A 21,422-nucleotide genomic window follows, 5' to 3' on the forward strand; every position below is an offset into this window, starting at 1 on the left:
CAAATCCTTTAATTTTGTTAACCTGAGTATTTTTGATTATATGAATGAAATATGTGGTTCTAAAGCCAGGCTTCATTTTTGTACAAGGTATTACATCATATTACTGTGTACAATGAAAATAACCATATAGTATTTATCTCTTTTTAGTTTCATGTTTTCTATCATTATGTAGTCCTAATTATGTATCCACCTGCATGAGTGGCATCTGGGGTGAAAGTATTAATTACAATTTACTTTCAGTAAATTATGACAAAGCTGACGCACAATCATTGTTATTCTGAACATTTAGTTTCATGATCTTACCAACTAAAATAAGTAAAAAATAAAAATAAAATATAAATCTGTTTAAAATTTATATATGTACAGTGTTCAGGCTAAAGGTATCCAAAAGCAATGGCCTGTATTTACAAAATCAGTTGTCATAATCTCTTAAATCGACAGGAAATATCTCCAAGATTTGTTCTGTATAAAGGTCAGTGGAATATGCATGTGCAGGCAAGCTGATTCACAATGCAGTAGTAGTCAGTCGAGATGTGGATTCCACAACAGAAGGTTTAGTGGTTAGCGGCGTTTCAGTCAGTTACCCGTGTTCAATTCATTGGCGTGTACAAACTGAATGGAGTATTGATCCTCCTACATCCAGTTCTATTAGTAGAATATGACTTTAAGAGAGATTTGAAGCTTGGTTCACAAACTGGAAATCATCCAAAAGTTTCAGTTAGTGATGTGACTGTGAATTGTGTATGAAATGCATTCACTGCCAGTACTGGAAAGTCAATTAGGTGGGCTAGTTACAAACTGTAATTTTCTCGTTCCACTGTTCATGGCATTGTTTACAAGTGGCTCCAAGTGGCTTTGCGAGCATACAACTCATAACTCCTTCATTACATTTAACTAAATGATCACCACGTACTATATCAATTTGCTGCAGAGGTAATGCCACCATGTCGAAAACAATCCTGATTATCTTGTTATTACGATACATTGTTATTTAGTGATGAGGCAGCGTTTCATATGTGCAGGAAAGTTAACAGACACATTTTTCAAATTTGGGGTACTGAAAACTCCCATACAGTAATCAGAAATAAAAGGGACACACCAAAAGTCAATGTCTGATTAGGACTGCCCAAAAATGGCATGATTGGTCTGTTTTTTCATGGAGCCAATTGTGACAGGACACATCTACCTTGACTTGCTTGAGAACTTTGCTGTTCCTCAGATTCCTACAGCTTCAGTTTCCCACAAGGGGCTCCATCACACTCTCATCGAGATGATACCATGTTCTTGAACAATACTTTCCCCAGATGTTGGATAGGACAAGAAGGTTCAACTGCATGACCATCTAGATCTCCAGATATCACTTCTTTGGACTTTTTTTCGTGGGGATTTATTAAATATTGTGTGTACCAAAGACAAGTTTGATATTTGGTCAATTTAAATCAAAGAATTGTTGAAGCTGTTAGTCTAATGATGCTGCAGATGTTCCTAAACACTGAGCAAGAGTTAGATTATTGTCTAAACATCTGCTGACCTACTAAAAGTGCACACATTGAAGTTGACTGACCTCCATTAAAACTTAGTGAGTTGCTTTGTTTATTAAAAAAAAGTTATTAAATTAACTGGTTCTCTTAATATAAGCTGTTACTTTGGATACCTTTAGTCCAGACAACCTGTGTACTTAAATCTCTTTTAATTAAACATATTGAAGGTTCTAAAACATTAAAATGAGGTTCCTGAAATATCTATATGTGTGAAACAAGCTGACCTTCAAGATACTTTAGTTGCAAGTATTTTGTTATTTTAAGTGGCACTGAATGCTCTACAGTCAATTATTAGCCAGTAATTGCTAACAAAGCATGTTGTTACTCATCCAGAGGAATACTATTGAAGTATTGATTAACTCTGTTATTCTATGGAATAGGTTTATGGCTTATGAATGTTAATGCTCTGGGCTTAATATCAATCCTTACTTCACATCCTTTTGTTTTTTAAATGATAAGATATTGTGTGTTTGCAGCTGGATCAGGATATTGAGAGATTGACAATTGAATATGTTTATATAATTACAATTTATTATTTTAATAATATAGAAAATAAATAAAATAAGACAAATCAGTAATAATAAAAATGACAGTAATAATATAATCGACAATAATAATAATGGTGATCACAACCACAAAAATAATAATAATAAAAAAAAACAATTATAACATACAAAATAGAATTTAAAGTAAGGTCAGGATTTATTTTTCAGGTAGTAAATTGTAAAAACCAGAATTCAGTTCAATTGGCAAAAGACACTCTAATGACCACTAATATTTACACTTTTAACAACTGGTATTGTATTACTTTGAAGATAAGATTAGTCTAAAATTCATTCAATTCTTTTCTCTGCACATACCTTTGCTGTTCACAAATAAAACTACCCTATAGTTTATGAATGAATTTAATACTTCACTCCTTTTACTGATTGGTTATTGTAACTCACCAAACAACTTCCTGGATTCCCCCACTGTCCTCACTGGAATTATGTTGACAGATAACGCCATCTTACAATCACATCAGACACATGCTAATATTCACTTCATACACTACTCACTGAAATTCCTTGCAGAATATTCACTTAATACTGATTTTAACTCGTATTTCCTGGAGTATTTATCCTTGTATCCTCTTGACCTGCAGATTCAGATCCAAATTCCTTAAATGTCAAGACATGAGAATTATCATCAGAGTGCTTGCATTTTCTCATGCATTCCTTCCTTGGTCTGGTAATTCTTCTTTTGAAAAACATCTGTTCAGGTGTGTCAGTGGGCAATATTACAAAGAACGATTGTTAAATGGATCTATTAGTCTTAGAAAAAGGATTCCTTACAGTCCCCTTCTGGATTCCTTCCATTATTATTTTATACTACTTTTTTTCTTAATTGACAGGAGTCCATTACTCAGGTCCATTATACTGGCCTTGTTACGATATATCTAAATCAGCTGTATTTGTAATAAAATTCATTTCTTTTTTGTTAAGCTTTCATAGGATTAAAAGAATTTTGTGGGATATACAGAGTGGTCCATTTAAATTGAGACACATCTATATCTCAAAAACTACACATTTTAGGTAAAAATGTTTTCTATTGAAGTTTTCCATTTCAAGGGAGAAATACATTCACAAGCTATGTTGTCCTTGATAAGGTCAAATAAAGATCATTTCAAGGTCAACTTCTTTTTTTTTAAATAGGAATCTATATTTATTATTGCAGAAGCGAATCCTTTACAAAAAAATTTTAATTTAATTTCAGAATTTTTTTTCTAAAATTGATAGCATTTTAGTTATTCATCTTCAAAAATACTGTAGGCCTATAAATTGGTGTTTTTAGTTTCATTAGGTCTGGTCCAGCTGATGTTAAATTTTAAATAGAAGAAAATTAAATTTTAAATAAAAAACAATCAATGCTAACAGTAATGAAGAAGAAGCAAAAGAAGTCAAGAATGTAAACACCAGGGAACTTTTTAAAATAGCCTAAAAGTGAATTTGAAGTTGCAAATGACATTTGTCTTAGTGAACGTATTATCAGTGTCTTCAATTAATTTTTTTATTACTTGTTATTCACTAATTATTAATAAATATTAATTTAATTAGTTTTTATTTATAGGGTATTATGGAATAATTTACAATTAGAGAAAAAAACTGAGGTAATTTTGCTTTATGGGGAATGTCACTGAAATGTCGATCTTTGTATGCTCTATGATTCCCCAGTAGAAATACTTCAAGTCCTGCTTTTGTGTACAGAATTGTAAAACAGTTTAGTGATGCTGGAAGTGTGGGGATCGAAAATAGGAACTGTCAAATAACCGACAGTAGAAAACAATGAAATAGCAGTGGCTGTGGCAGTCATTATACAGGGTGTCCCATATAAAACGCAACCCAACCTTATATTGGTAGGTATTGAAATAATAAAAAGGCATTTGTAAATGTAAATGTAATTTTTATTATTACCATCCATTACCTTACATTTAGAGTAAATGTTGGAAGTGGCCGCCATCTTCTTGAATACAAGCTTCAATTCTTTTTACAGCGTTTCTTGCAACTTTTTTCAAAGTTTGTGGCTGGATATTTAATACAGCTTGTTCAGTATTGACTTTCAAGTGTTCGTGGTTTGTTGCTGTAGCCTTTTTCTTTGAGGTAACTCCATAGAAAAAAATCCCCCGCAGTCAAATCTGGAGATCTTGGTGGCCACAAGCCTCAACCGATAACACGATTACCAAAGAATTCCTCAACGAAATCAGAAGTTGAACCTGCGTAGTGTGATGTTGCACCGTCATGTTGTAGCCAGCAGTGTCTGTCTTCCTCTTCCAAGAGTGCAATGAACTGAAATAAAATATCTTGATTTCGTTCTGCATTAATGGTGTACTCGAAAAAAATAGGACCGATTATTTTCTTCTGCAATATCGCGCACCACACGCCCAACTTCTGCGGGTATAATTGTTTTTTGTGACAAACGTGGGGATTTTCAGCGCTCCAAATTCTACTGTTTATGTAGCCATCCAAATGAAACCATCCTTCGTCTGTGAAAAATAATGAATCCATAACATTAATTCACTCACTCAGAAATCGACGGAACCATTGACAATATTGTAGCCATTTTTCTTTGTCGGGCTCAAGAAGTTGATGAACCATTTGAATGCGATAAAGTCGTAATTGTAATTGTTTGGTCACCCGATGAACAGTTGACTTAGACAAATTAATTTCAGCAGACAAACGTCTGATCGATTTATTTGGCAAGATGAGTAATCGGTCTTTGATTTCAGTGACTGTATCTGTATTCAACATTGACGCAGATCTTTTGTGTTCCTTGTTATTAACAGAACCAGTCTCTCTAAATTTTGCAACTAACCTTAATACTGATGTTTTGTTAGGAGCTGGTTTATCTCGGTACTTATGGCGAAACAAATCTTGCACTGCAACCACTGATTTCGTACTGAAGTACGACTCAACAATGAAAACACATTCATCTAGTGAAAACACCATCTTGTCTCTAGCAATAACTGAACGTTACGATTGCATTGTTGTTACTATCGGTAGTGTTCTACTGCGTCAGATGATTAGATCTTCAGATGTTGGACGAGTCCATTTCAGTAACGAGTAGGGGAGTAAGCTTGATTTTTGAAATTTCATGGATGAGTAATTGATGGGTTGCGTTTCATATGGGACACCCTGTAGATCCTCTTGTTAGTTCAAGAAGAAACTCCCGGATATCAGAAACCAGTGTTCTAAGAATATTGAATTGCTTGAAATTCCATCTGTACCATATTTTACTGCATCAGGAATTCCATGGCAACAGCTTTGAATTAAGAGTAGCATTTTGTAGATGGGCGCTGGAAAAAGTACAGGTAGATCAAAATTTTTTTCTTAATGTTCTATTTTCCAACGAATCAGGTTTACTAATCATGGAACAGTAAACAGATAATATGCATTATTGTGCAGTGCGAAATCCATGGTGGCTAAGGGAAGTAGATCATCAATGTCCATGGACTGTCAATGTTTGGGGTGGAATCAATCATAGGCAGTACATTAATCGGATTGCATTTTTTTGATGAAAATTTGAACGGAGAGAAATATGCAGATTTCCTAGAAAATCAGTTGCCTTTGCTGCTTAATAAACTACCCTTGGAGAAGAGAAGAATGTTGTGGTTTCATCATGATGGCTGTTCTGTACATTATTCAATTATCACGAGAGTAATTTTGGACCACAAATATAATAATCATTAGATTGGTCGAGTTGGTCCAGTTGACTAGCTTGCTTGTTCCCTCAACATTACTCAGTAGGCGTTTTTTTATGGGGTTATCTTAAAGAAAAGGTTTACTTTGAAGTACCAACTACCCCTGAAAACATGAAAGAGCGTATAATAAATGTCTGTAGAGATGTCAAGAGAGAAACTCTATTAAATGTTCATTAAAACATATTAAAAAATGCATAGAAGTTGAAGGATACCACTTAAAACATTTGTTGTAATTTATGAAGAGCAAGTTTTTGTAATTATTTTAAATAGAGCATTAAAAAAAAATTTGAGTATTAGTAATTCATTAAACCAAATATTTTCATGTAGTCAACATAACTTAACTGACCAAAGCGTACAACTCATGTTGGTTATGTACCTACCATACCAGTATATACTATTTAATTTAAAAAAAGGATTAAAACGTAAATGATTTTATTTAGGTTAATCCTTTAACCGATTGCTTTTTATATAAAATTTAATTTTCTTTTATTTGAAATTTAACATCAGCTGGACATAACTCCTCAGCTGAGCCAGACCTAATGAAACTGAAAACACCAATTTATAGGCCTACAGCATTTTTAAAGATTAATAACTAAAAAAAATATCAATTTTAGGGAAAAAATATGAAATGAGATTTTAATTTTTTTTTACAAAGAATTCAATTCTGCAGTAAAAAATATAGGCTCCTATTTAAAAATATGAAGTTGACCTTGAAATGATCTTATGAAGGACAACATTGGTTGTGAACATATATTTCCCCCTTGAAATGGAAAAACTAATAGGACACATTTTTTTCCTAAAATGTGTAGTTTTTGAGATATACATGTGTCTCAGTTTAAATGGACCACCCAGTATATATATACATGTATATGTATATATATTTCATTAACATATTGACCACTTTGTTAATAAAATTTAATATTATATGAAATATAAACCATCAAAACACACTAATTAAATAAGTTAAACTTACTATATTAATTTTCAATAATTGATTTGCACGAATTCCCACATCTTTTGTTGGTATTGAATTCTATAACTACATTAAAACATATTCATTTTATAATTTGTCGAAATTGTTTTCTGTTTTGAAAATTTTTAAATTTATTATGAATGTATAAGCAAATTCTGCTGTCTACTACAGGAATGATATAATATTTAAAATGTAGTGTTTTCCTTTGTTCTGTTGTCATTATTAATAACTGTTTGATTGTATTTTTATTGTTTTTAATTAAATCTTCATCCTCAAATGTGATCTGGTGGTTCATTTTATATTTTTGTTTATATTTATAAATATAATATTTCTTGAGTATATTCATTTCTTTATCATTATTACAAACTTCCTAAACCTCTAAATTATTTTTGCAATTGGTAATACTAAGTTTACATTCTAACAAATGGTCAGCTACATTAGATATACTTGCTTTTTGTTTACTGAATAATCCAGAACATTACAATTGATACTGGATCATTAATGATGAAATGGCTAATTTGGATAAGAATCAAATAAGAAATATAATTAGTCATAATATAAAAAAATAAAATAGAAATAATAAACAAATGATTACAAAATATGAGGTTATCAAATTAAAAAATAAACGTAATGATAATGATCTAATATTATTAAAATCAGACAACACTAATACAGCAATTATTAAAAGAACTTGTGAATTCTATGTTTTGAAGGAAATAATTTACAAAAAAAAATTAAAGGCCCAACAAACAAATATTTAATAATTGTAAAAGATTTAACATCTAAGTATAAATCAATATTTAATTATAACAAATTAAATTACCATTCAATGGGATGGTATATCCCTATATACCATAACCCCAAAACTCATTGGACTATCAAAATTACATAAAATAAATAATCCTATACATCTTTAATAAATTTTAAAACAACACCTGCATATTTCATAGCTAAAATACTTACGATAAAAATGAATCTTAACTATAAATATTACATAAAAAATGATCATGAAGTCATAAATAAATTGAATTCTATTACAGTTAATTATAACACAAAAATGGTATTTTATTATATCTTTAACATGTACCTTAATATACCAATTTACAAGACAATAGAAATAATAAAAATAGATTAAATGAAACCCCAGAATACACCTATGCATTAATCACTATTATAAGAAATATTTGTTTTCAAAATTACTTTGAGTATGAGAATAATTGTTATTTACAAACAAAAAGCTTACTAATGGGGGTCACCTATGTCTGCTATTATGTCTGAAATATTTATTCAAGAATTTGAAAATAATATAGTACATGCCATATTAAATACATATCAAATATTGTTATGGATAAGAGAATGTAGATATTTTAGTCATGTATAACCAGACTATAAATAACGAATATTTGATCATTTAAATAAACTTAGTAAATACCATAAGAATCAAAAATTTACATACGAAATAGGAAATAACAGAAAAATACATTTTTTAGATATTGAAATCTAAATTAACATAAACAGTATAATAGAAACATCAATTTATAGAAAACTCAAAACAAATAATATTACAATGCATTTAAATTCTAACCACCCATGGTCACAAAAGTTTAATACGTGTACGAACATGATATTTAGAGCTATTCATTATACAAAAAACAAGAAAAATAAACTCAAAAAAGAAATATGTGAAATAAAACAAATAGCAATAATTATTGGTTTTGATAATGAAATCGTAGAACAAAATTTATAAAAAGCAGAATAAAAGATACCGAGATAATTATACTAAAATATACCAACAAAGAAATAACACAAAGGTTAATAATTAGTTTCTTCCTAAGTACAATTACACAAATGAAATAATAGAAAAAATTGTTAACGAATGAGGTCTGTTCAAAAACTAACTGAACATTTTTAATTACATGCCAGTGGAGATATTTAGTGACATGCGGTTGGCAGCATTGTGTTCTGCATAACCTCTGTAACCACATGTTCTTGGATTGTTGATATCTTGTTTAGTTTTTATGTTATTGTTATTTGAGTGCAACATGTTTAAGTGTTAGTAACAATTTTTGGATGATTGAACTTTTGTCTAAATGTCGTAGCTGTAAACCCAGCTTTTGTCTCCTGTTACAATCCTTTTCATGAATGTTTCATCATCATCGGCGTGTTCAAGGAGTTGTCGGCAATTGTCCACTCGATGTTCTTTCTGTTGTTTGGTCATCGAACGAGAAACAAACTTTGCTGCAACTCGATGCATGTTCAATTTTTCAGTCAAAATGTCATGGTGTGATCCAGTCGAGATGCTAACCCTTTCTGCAAGTTCTCTGACAGTCAATTGACGATTTGTGTGTACCAGATCGTTGATTTACTTAACGTCTGTGTCATCAGTTGAAGTTGAAGGCCTTCTTAGTCGAGGGTCATCTTCAATTGACTGACAACCACTTTTAAATTGTGAAAACCATTTACAGCATTGGGTACAACCCAGAGCATAATCTCCATAAGGTTGTTCAAAACTTGAAAGTTCCTGTGAAAGTTTTCAAGCAAAATTTCATGTTGTGTCTTTGCTCCTGAAAAACGCACATTACAAAAATCAATAGTAACACTTAAACATGTTGCACTCAAATAACAATAACATGAAAACTAAACAAGGTATCAACAATCCAAGAACATGTGGTTACAGAGGAGGTTATGTGAAACACAATACAACCGCACATCACTAAATATTTCCATTGGCGCATAATTAAAAACATTCGGTTATTATTTTTAACAGACCTCGTATTTGATAAAAAAGCATATAAACCAATTAGTTGTGGGGAATTAAGGGGAATATATAAAATTAAGTGCAATGAATGTAATAATATCTATATTGGTAAAACCAATAAAAAAATAGACAGAACATTATACAGCATACAAAGACAACCTGACTGTTTGTTGGAATACAAACATAGTATTACTGACTGAAAAAATAATTTAGAGATTTTGGAAGTACATAATAATTATAAAAAATGAATATACTTAAAAAAATTTTATATTTATACATATAAAATGATGAACCAGTAGATTACATTCAAAGATGATGATTTTGTTAAAAACAATAAGATTTCAATAGAATAAATAATGACAATAGATGGCAATAGAACAGTGGAAAATACTACATTTTAAAGCTTACATCATTCTAGTACTGGACTGCAAAATTTGCATATGCGTTGATAATAAAAATTCAAAATTTCAAAACAGAGAACAATCTAAAATAAAATAACAAATTTTTAAAAGATTTATTTTATAATGAAATTATAGAATTCAATACTGAAGATGGGGGATACTGTGAAAATCAATTCTTGGAAATGAATATGGTAAGTTTAACTTATCTAACTGTGTTTTGGTTTTATTTCATATAATATTAACTTTTATTAACACAGTAGTCAATATGTTGATGAATTATTTGAACTTGCAAAAAAAAAAATATACGTGCACTTCTGTATATATAATTTTTTTAAAATCAATTCTTTTAAGAATCATAGCTAGTATATATATATATACTAGCTATGATTATATATATATATATATATATATATATAAGCTCCCTATCACAGCTTCACCTGTGCTATATGGTTACTTGTGTTTCCCATAGTGGTCAGTCTTTTTATTTTATGTTTTTTAGTCGAGTAACTAGAGGCAGGTGCAGCCAGACACACATACAGTAATGCTGGCAGTGGCTGTGTTGGTTGAGCAATATCACTGTATACCTTTGCATCCCTTAAAAAATAACCCGAAAATGGTTTTTAAATATTTATCTGAAGGGTATTTAAAAGCCCAAATCTGCTGAATATCTCGTTTAGCATATTCGGGAAAATTTACAATCATTGTTCAAAATTCTTTTACCTTTCTTCACCCCCTTTCAAGGTCGAATTTCAAAAATCTAGAAATTGGTTTATTCTCATGAAAATTACACTCACCAAAAATCAGATTGATTCCTTCATTTTTTTTACCAAGAAGTCAAAAAAATAGCAGGATTTCAAAAAATTCAAAAATCTATTTTAAGCCTTGAAACTCAAAATTTCAAAAAATCTAGAATTTTGTTTTTAGATGTTCACATGAAGATTACACACACAGAAAAAATCAAGCTGATATCTTCATGTGATACCGAGAAATTAAAAAAATAGTAAATTTCATTGTTGTTCCATTTTACCCCTTTAAACAAAGAATTTCAAAAAAAATCTTTTCTTAGTGTGCAGTTACACTGTAAGAACTTGTATACAAATTTTCGTCAATTAATCTGCAGCAGATTTTGCTTGGCATTAATTATGAATCACTCACCATATGTTGTCTTCAATTTCAATAAGACTTCTATCGAAAATATTTAAACTAAAAAATATTTTGGGAGCGGATCGCTGTAAGAAAGAAGCATGATAATTTAGTGGCTTGCCACCAAGCAGCCTGAATGAGAAGTGCAGCACCGTAATGGATTATTTATTATTTACAAGTTTTAGTAAATAATTTTCAATTTTTAAATAATATTTCCGAATAAACGTGATCTGTTAGATCAAGAGAGTACTTGATGCATAAGAAAGTTAGCCTTCAACTACTAACAAATACCTCATTTGAATTTTGAAAATTGGGTGATTGTTTGCAGAGATATAAGAGCGCCCCATTGCAGTTCCCAAAACTGCCCCAGGGGCACGTCGTTTGTTACCAAACAAACGACGATGGTGATGATCATCACCATCATGGATTTGATGGTGATGATCAGTCTTGCATTTCACAAGATGTTTGCACACTTCACCAATCTAGCCTCACACGCAGTTCTCACGAGAAGCACATTACTGTTAAACAGAAATTTTTTAAATTTATTTAATGTAAATTTAATTCTATTATTTTTGTAATATTATTCATCCGAATTATTCAGTTCAAACCCAGCTCACACAGTGATAGAGACTCACAGTTCATAGTTCATTAAAATTTGTACTTGACCGGCAATTTTCCACTAATATATATGTAGAGATTTTTTGAGATGAATTATATTTAAAACCCTTCTCAATTATATCAAGAAACGAGTAAAAATTTGGTTGCAATTAATCTAGTAGTTTTTTTGTTTATCCTGAACAAACAAAAAACCTCTTCCTCTTTATATAATAATATAGATATGAAATAACAACAAAGTAACTTCCAAGCACAGTAACAGAACCTAAAAAGCTAATGCAGGAGCCTGCATCATCAGTCGCACAAAACTCCAAAATTACATCAAACAGAAACAAAAAATAAATAAATAAAAACCAAACATTTGATTTAAAAAAATAAAAACAACACAACTCAGTATCAACTGGAATGATAATATGAAGATTTAAAACGTCATGCAACTCTAGTAAGATTTCCTTTAGTAAATCTTTACTAATAACTAATTATTGTTGTACTAATGAACTAATTAAATTAACTGTACTTAAATTAAAAACATCGCACAACAATCTTAACTAATTGTCATTCCAGTAGATATTGAGTTGCGTTGTTCAAGTTTTGTGGTTAGGGTTTAAGTTTGCTAAATTTTTGGTTTTTATTTATTTATTTTTTGTTTTTGTTTGATGTGAAAGTGACCTGTGAAAGTCAACTTTTGGTATTAGCTTTTTAGGTTTTGTTACTGTGTTTGGTGGTTATTTTGTTATTTGGCACAGTGGTCAGTATGTTGATTTACATATATATATATATTTTTTTTTTTTTTTCTTTTCTAAAATCAATCTTTTCAAGACCCATATCACCTCTGCACTAATAATATAAATTCAAATATATATATAATTCAACTTAATCCACCCAAGTACAGATATAAAACGATTCTTACCTTATTTGTATATTTTTAATTTTTCACAAAAATACTTTCACGGAATCCCTTATCAATCGTGTGATATTTATAAAATTACATATTAAAAGTTTAAAATTGCGATCATATACAAGAGTATATAAAGTCATTAAATAAAATATATTAAAAAAAATAAAAATTAAAACAAAATTTAAAAATATGAAAAAATAATTAAAATTAAAATTACCATTAAAAATTAAGTTGTAAAAACTGTTTATATATGTAAAAATATGACATCAAGGCATAAAATCAAATTAAAAATCAAACCAGTTTTTTTAATTTAAATTCTTAAAATAAGATGATTAAAGGTTTTAAATTTTAAATAAAATATATAAATGCATGATAAGTTATTATATTTTATGAAGTTTGTAATGTAATTTGAGATGAATATGTATTGCAGCTGATGATGCGAGTAAATCGCAAAAGCGTTCCTGCATATGTAGTGGAATAAGGTCAGTCATCCTACTTTATTTATTCTGTACTTTGGTTGATCTAATAAAATAAATATATTTGTATATAGTACAGAGGAGTATGATTCTTAAAATAATTAATTTTTTTTAAAAATGTTTGTATATATATATATATATATATACATTTTTAAAATGTATTTTTTAAATATGTATGTAGCTAGTTAGTAATATATATATATATATATATATATATTTTTTTTTTTTTTCCATTTAGTTGCATAATTGCCATGTAGATTTAGAAGTTAAGTGAATTTATTTGTAAATGATTTTTGGAGTGTAATCTTGTTTGCAAATTTATTTCAATAACCACTTAGCATTGCTCTTTAACTTTGTATTAATTTTGTTATTAAAACCTTTATTGATTTTTTTTTATAGATACCATATTGAACTTGTAAAGCTGCTGGCATGTTGTACAATGGGCAAGAATGTTTACACTGAAATTAAATGTCATAGTCTTTTGCCATTGGATGATATCGTAGCTATGGTATCTCATCCTGATTGTATTCCTGAGGTATACTATCACAAAGTTTAATTTGTTTTGGGATATAGTTTAAACTGAATTCATTGTTAATATATTTCCAACATTATCATTATGATAGTGAAATGAACCTCAGCTTTTAATGTTTTTAAGTTTGTTGTGTGAATAAGCTAAATACATTCGGTTTTCTCTTAGTATTTGTCTTCCTGTAATTCATTATTAAATTGAAAATTTTAAAAATCTATATAGCAGTCTTATGCTTTTTATGTTAATACATTTAATGAACTGTTATACTGCTCTTTTTCCAAATTCAACTTAATTCAAGTGTTATTAAACAAAAATAATTTTAAAAGCATACTTCAACTGGTTAAGTAAAAATAAATTCTGTAGTAAAACAAATTTCATTCAGGTTCAAGAGTTTTTATGCTTTACAATGTTTTTGTTAGTACTAGCTGAATTATTGAATGATATTGTGTTAGAACATAATCACTTAATTGTGATAACAGTTTTGGTTCACATTTGAATGGGAAATGCATGTTAATGATAGTTTTTTTTTTACAGAAACGGATGTACATGAATTTATTTGCAGGAACATAGTTGTGTTTTGTACTTGTTGGTCTTTGAATTTTGTATTTTCCACCTATTGCTGATTAAGTGCTGTAGCATTTTAGGATCTCTATATACTGAATTGAGTTGTTCCTTTTTTTTTAGGTGAAAGAAGCTTATACCAACTTTTTAAACCACTGCTACATCGACACTGAAGTTGAAATGAAGGAAATTTATACTTCAAATCATATGTGGAGTCTTTTTGAGAAAAGCTTTTTGGTTGATATGGCTGTTGTTGCTAATAATACTCTTGACCGAGAGCACGCAGATACTGCTATGGAAAGTTATGTAATAAACAGTGTAATGGCTATTATTAACACTTTCTTTAGTAGTCCTTTTTCTGACCAAAGCACAACAGTTCAGGTAATACTGAAGTGTTTTAAAACTGTTTCATTTTTACTAGCTTTTAATCACTTTTATGTGTATATATGTGTATTTACATGTGTGTGTGTAAGCATAGGTGCTGAGCGTGCATGTGTGATGTTCATTCAGAAAGTAAAGTTACTAGGCTTGTAATAACAGATTGAATATCGTCTGTGTAGTATAACTACACAAGATACCACCTTAAATCTGACTTGCTCCCTAAAGATTGTTTTGCTCATTTCTTTTAATAAGGTCTGTGCAGTTCGTGGATACTTAAATGATGGTGTTGATTCCTAATTCTGTCTAGTGTAGTAGATTTTTCAGGTTATTTTTTACCTCACTGCAAAAGAAGTGTAGCAGATATTCATCACAGGTTGTAAATGAAAAATGGTGTTTATCATCTGATATTTTTGACTGGTTTAATGCTATTGTCCTTTTTATTCTGTACTAAATTTTTACTTAACATAATTACTTCATTCCACCTCTTCAGTTATCTGTTTAATATTAAATGAATATAGAATTCAAAGAAGTAGAATAAAGAAGTCAAAGTGACTTTGACTTCTACAGTTTTTCCCATCGCACCTCCCTCTATAACCAAATTAACTAAATTTTAATGCGCTCTCTTAGAATACATATGTGGCCAATCAACTTAGTTCATGTCTCTAACCAGATTCTGCAACAATTTTCTCTCCTTTTGATTTTAAAATCTCTTTGTTTTAAATTTTATCAATATTATTTTCAATATCTTCCTGTAATGCCACATTTCAAAGACCTCTATTCTTTTCCTTTCTTCTTTTCCTGTCACCTGTATTTTGCTATAATGAAGCATACAACACAAACATATTTTGAATTACACCTGTCTAATTCATAGATGTTCATTTGATACTATAGAATTCTTTTTTACATGAGACCTTACCTTCGATGAGCCAGTCTACATGTTTGATTTCTATTTTACTTCATCCATCTTTTACACTTCTACTACATAAGTAAAAAAAAAAATAGCGATTTATGGTTAGTTATGTTCCCATATATTAATAATTAATTCTTTATTATCTTTCTTTTTGTCATGTTTCATTGTTTTTGTTTAAGTAATTTATTTATTTTTAACCTAAATTTCTCTCCTACCAATCAAAATTTCTTTTAACTCTGTTTTACTGGTTTCTGCCATAAGAACAATTTCATCAAGTTAGAACATTTTAATTTTTTCCTTTGATAAATCACTTTGTTCTCAAATTTGTTTGAACAAAATATATTAATAATAGTAATTTGTGTAAACCTGATAATTTTAATATTAGAGACCTGTCTACATGACTTGTTTTTTCATAGATTTCATAGCAGTTCAGTTCTTGAATCAAAAGCCATTATAAATTGTTGAGTGAGGAGACTACAGAAAACTTGTTTTATTTTTTCTTAAATAACTAGATTAAGTGATTTTATGCACATTATTTTGTTAGTCATTGTTATTAATATAACTTAATTCATATTTATAGACTCGTCAGCCGATTTTTGTTCAATTGCTGCAAGCTGCATTCAGAGTATCTCAGTGCAAATGGCTGACTGGTGCTCAGAGATTCAGTGTTGAGAACTGCATTCGAACATTGTCAGAAGTCGGTGAGTGTGAAGAAATGTAGATTAAAAAAAAAAAAAATTAATATATAAAGGTTTCTATTTCGTTGATTTACACTGCAGAAACTATTTCCTGTTTCTGTATAAATTATATATATACAAGAACACATGCATGTGCTTATAATTAATATATCAACATAATACTACAGAATAGTATTAATATATTTTGTTTTATCAAATAATTTTGTTGGGATAATCATACGGGCTGAAATGTTGGATCTTTTTTTTTCTAATAAAATTATTATTTTCCTTGTTACTTTTAGATGAGAATAATTTTGAGATGATCTTTGATTCGGATAAATATTGATAAAAGAAACTAGAAGGATAGGTTTCAAGAGAGTTTCAAGGTTAAATAGAGAAGCTATTTAACCAGATTTTATACCAGTGATGATATGTAGTTGATATATATAGGTAAGAAAAGTAAAAACAAGAGTAAGAGTGATTGTAAGGATCATGTTTGTGGAGATACAAAGGGATAGAAAAGGTAAGCAATGGATTACAAATAAAACCAAAATAGAAGATTTAGAAAAATCAATACCAGAAAGAAAATGGAATTGGCCGGATGCATATCCAGAACCATTGATGGAAGATGGATTTAGAAAGTATTAAATCAGGATCCATTGTCTGAAGAAAGCAGAAGGAAACAGGAAGTTGCTGGGAGAAGAATTCAGAAGATTCTACAGAGGTACAAGTTGGCAGAGTACGAAGAAAAAGAACAAAGTGAGAAAAGTGAAAAAGATGTACAGTATTATATGTCTATATCAAGATTGGTTATTCTGATTCCTTTAATAATGTCTCCATTTTCTGTTTACGATTAAATTTTTACTTTCAGATTTATTGTTGCTTTTTAAAAAATCTATAAGTACTTTAGTTAGTTTAATTAAAATTGTGGTTAATATATTAATATTTGTTATTTATTTGGTTTAAAAGGTAACCCCAGCAGAAGCTGAATTGCTAACGACTATTATTTTTACCAGTTTTTATCCAATTTTTTATGTGCACTCATTGAACTGGATGTTGAAAATTCAGGTTTTTAAAAAAATTTAATTATTATTTAAAAAATCATTGACAGAGTAATATTGTTTTTGTAAAAGAAATTAAATCATTAAGATTTTTTAAGGATTTCAAAATGTATTAATATTGCCAATGAAAGCATAATAAGACCCTTTCTTATGAGATGAAGTATCATGTTGAGTAACTTGTAAACAGTTGAACAATTCTTTTATCTTGTTTGTTAGAGGGGGATATTGTTTTTTTTTAGGAATAAGTTACTCTTCTTTTTCAGCAAAGATTGTATATTCATAAATATAAACACAAGGATAAGTTAATATTTCTAATTTTCTAAACATCAGTCTACATGATTCATACTTAAGTGCACCAAACAATCTGACAGTAGCCTATTTAAGTATCTTGAAAATTTGTTCTGATCTTTAGAGCGAGTCTCAAGAGGTATTACACTTTAAACAGACTACATGAAATCATAATAAATATTTAATAATGATGATAAGCTTAGCTTTTAATAAAGCATTTCAAAGAAAAACAGTACTGTTTGATTTTATTTTCAAAAAAATTAGTTTTAATCACCCCAATCAAAGTTGTCATCTAATAAAACCCCCAGAAATTTTGCTTTATAGACAATAGAAATACTATTGCTGTCATCTATTGTGTCATCTGCATGAAGGGTAATGATGAACGGTTCAAGATTTTGAGGCAGATTGTTAATAAACACTAAGAAAAGCAAGGGACCATGGACATTTCTCTGTGGCATTCTGTATTCTACATCTTGGAAGTGAGGAAAAATATTTTACATGTATATTCTCAAAAGGTGAAATTTCAACTGTCTGTTTATGGTTGGTAAGGTATGACTTTTTTTTATCGAGGCATAAACAGCTCTGATACCACAGCTAATAAGTTTTTCATCCGTAAAAAAATATGAAACTAAATCAATTGTTATGATAAATTATTGATAAATTAAAATATTTTTGGAAAACTACGAAATGGCTGTGCCAGTAGACAATTTTTTTTCTAATACTGTGCGGAAAGTTTGTCAGTATATTACGCTTTTCAAGAAATGTTAAATGTTTGCCCTGTTTGTTTACTTACTAATTTGGATTTCTAATATTTTGAAAGGAATATACTTTAATCCTGCTACTTTTTTAATTCATTTATGTACTGTTTCTTAGGTATTATGATACACTGTTTATGAGATGGATTTGCTTAATTTCTTCTAGTATGTACAAAAAAAATCTAGCTGCTACATTGCATTACTGTAGAAACTTTGAGAAGCCTTCTGAAAGGTAAGACCCCCTTGGAAACAGCAGATGGCAATGCAGTTGTACCAAAATGATGCTCTAACCCGTATTTCAACATTGAGAATATTGCACTAAGTAACACAGATCGTGGAATGATCGGTGCTATTACATCCCAATAAGATACACGGTCCAACACTCATGGCCAGTTTCTTAAAATAAACTGATTTTTCATGGACTGGTTTCCACAGTTAAGTTATTATTGGTTATGTTAGCCATGACATGAAACATGTCATGCAATCTCTAAATCATGAATAGCTTTTGTGTTCTATGGGTTACTGTGGAAAGGTCTAGGCTGAGTTGCAGCATGTGTTAATGACTTCTAATTCCTGCCTGAATCTCAGTCTAAATCTTTAAATTTTCTTAAGAAGTTTTTTTAAATTACGAACTGTATTATAAAATACATTATTTATTCTGTATTTTATTTCCATAATGTAACTCTTTCTTGGATTACAGGGGGGGGGGGAGGCAGAGAAAATTTAATTGATTCAGATGTGTGCATGTGTGTGCATGCGCGCGTAAAATTTTATGTTGCATGCATCATTTCCACAAATTACTTTTTTGAGAATGTGTTTTTAAATTCAGCTTATAAAATTTATGAAATAAATTACATTTTTTCTGGTTAACATTAAACTAATTGTGTTACAGCTAAAGGGCGATCCATAGCTATACCTTCTGAGCTAGAAAGTCAAGTTATAACAATGTTTAGTAAGTCAAATCTGTTGACACGTCAGACAAGCAAATGGTTACAGGCTGCGAAAATGCCAAAAATGGAAAGATCACAATCCCAGGTCAGCAATTATTGTCAAAAATATTAATTCAGTTAAATCTGTAGTTTAGTAACTTTTTGCAATATTTCCATTGATTAGTTGAAATCTAGAATGATTTTTCTGTAACTACGTAGTCTATTTGTAAGTAAATAATTTCTTTATTTCGATCAGTACATAATAATGCATTTTGTAGATCACATCTGGTGTGGATAGATTGCTGTTATTGTATGGATGAAAAAAGCAAACTGCCTCAACATTTGCATGGTTAGATCAAGGAAAATAGTGGTAGTATCTTGATCAGAGAAGTGTCACAAAGTATCATCATTTTCGGTTCCCTTTGATCTAAGTTTCCTTGGGTGTGGACTTCTACAAAATTTCTCCATCTGCCTCGATTCATGAACCATCTTTTTTCCATTACTCTCACCACACCTCCTCTCTTGTGCATCATCGTATTCTTGGTATATCTCTTGGTTTTCTACCTGTTTTCTCTTCTTGCATCATCTTGTTTGGTAATCTTTTCTCATCCATCTTTTCAATATGAACAAACCACCTAAGCTTTGATCTTCCAATTGACTTGACATGGCTTCCCAATTTCAGTTCCTCTGTAATCATACTGCGCCTTACGCTATTCCTTCTTGTCTTCCCAAGCATGCTTCTCTTGAATTTCATTTTTCTACCTGTATTTGACTGTCCATCTTTCTCCCACTTGTCCAGGTTTCTGTTGCATAGGTAAGAATAGTTACAAACTAGGCTTTATACATAACTCTTACATTGAAAAGGTACTCCCTTGTTCCACACCAAACTTCTGACACTCTGTAAAATACACTTGCCTTCTGTACTCTTGTACTCATTTCTTTAACCCATTCTCAGAAAAAACTGCTTCCAGATAAGTAAACTCTTTTAAGCTTTCTATTTTTCTACCATTCATACCATCCATAGTCCATAGAATTTCCCTTTTTCTTCTCTTGTACAACCACTTCACTGTTCTCAACACTAAATTATTACCACTTTTCTGAATTTCTTCACTCCACACATTTATTACACACTCTACATCCCTTTCAGACTTCCCCCATATAACCAGGTCGTCTGTAATTAACAAGTTGCCTGTTTCTTCTGCTATTTCTTTTTTAATTTTCTTGAAGATTCCACCCATAGTTATTATAAACAAAAGTGGAAATATCACTCTTCCTTGTCTCAATCCATTCTCTATCTCAAACCAATCTGACCTTCCCAGTCTTGTCCTGACGCAACTGTTGCTCTCCTCACACATAACTTTAACCATCTGGATGTCTGCTTTATCCGCATTTCTTTCTTCTAGCACCTGCCACACAACTTCCCTATCCATGCTATCATATTCCTTTCCTGTGTCCAGGAACGCCATTACGAATTTCTTATTATAATCCTACTTCTTCTTACTCGCTTGTCTCAGCGCAAATATTGCATTCGTAATGGATCTACCATATCTGAATCCCATGTAATCCTCTTCCAACCCCTCTTAGTCTTCCTTCTGATGGGGTTTTCCAATATCCTTTCAAACCATGTGTGGAAGTAGTGTAATATCTCTGTAATTACTACACTACATTTTGCCTTTTTTTAAATATGGGGATCGTTATTCCCTTTTTCCAGTCTTCTGGAATTGCCTTCATTTTCCATATACTTCTGAACAGTCTGTACAGCCAGTGTAAACCACAAACTCCTGCAGCTTTCACCATCTTGGTGCTTACCTCTTCAATTCCTGATGCTTTGCCTCCTTTCATTCTTCTTAAAGCACCCTCTGTCGCCTTTATCATTATGTAACATCCCTCTTTTGTCCTCACTTCCCTTACCACTGTCCTGCCCTTTTCCACTCTTCTTTCTACCAGTCAATTTGGGTTTAGGAGTTTACTAAAATATTCTTTCCATCTTCAAAGTATTTCTTCCTTCCTTACTATCACATGTCCTAGATTGTTCTTAACAAACTTTACATCTTCTCTCCCCTTTCTTTTACTTTTAATAATACCAAACAGCATTTTCTTATTCTTTTGTGAGTCCCTTTCAGCTCTTTCCGACATTTGCTCTTCTATCTACTTACAACTTTCTTACATTCTGTGTTTGCTTCCCTATATTTATCCCTGTCTTCATTCTTTTGACTTTGTCTCCATGACTTCTCTGTTATCTTCTTCTTTTCAACTGCCATCCTTACATCATAATTCTACCACTTTGTT

At 30.3% G+C, this 21,422-nt stretch overlaps 1 protein-coding gene across 8 annotated transcripts in view; it reads left to right on the forward strand.

Annotated features, from left to right (window-relative positions):
- The window catches only part of Itpr (Inositol 1,4,5,-trisphosphate receptor), a 256,216-nt gene that overhangs the window by 117,369 nt on the left and 117,425 nt on the right, over positions 1-21,422 (forward strand). For all 8 annotated transcript variants that reach the window (XM_075362620.1, XM_075362616.1, XM_075362622.1 and 5 more), the window contains exons 26-29: positions 13,442-13,577; positions 14,256-14,513; positions 16,004-16,124; positions 19,097-19,239. In XM_075362620.1, coding sequence (XP_075218735.1) covers positions 13,442-13,577; positions 14,256-14,513; positions 16,004-16,124; positions 19,097-19,239 — 658 coding nt within the window. The remainder of the gene's footprint in view (positions 1-13,441; positions 13,578-14,255; positions 14,514-16,003; positions 16,125-19,096; positions 19,240-21,422) is intronic.

This window comes from Lycorma delicatula, chromosome 4 (assembly GCF_047948215.1).
Source record: "Lycorma delicatula isolate Av1 chromosome 4, ASM4794821v1, whole genome shotgun sequence".
NCBI lineage: Eukaryota > Metazoa > Arthropoda > Insecta > Hemiptera > Fulgoridae > Lycorma > Lycorma delicatula.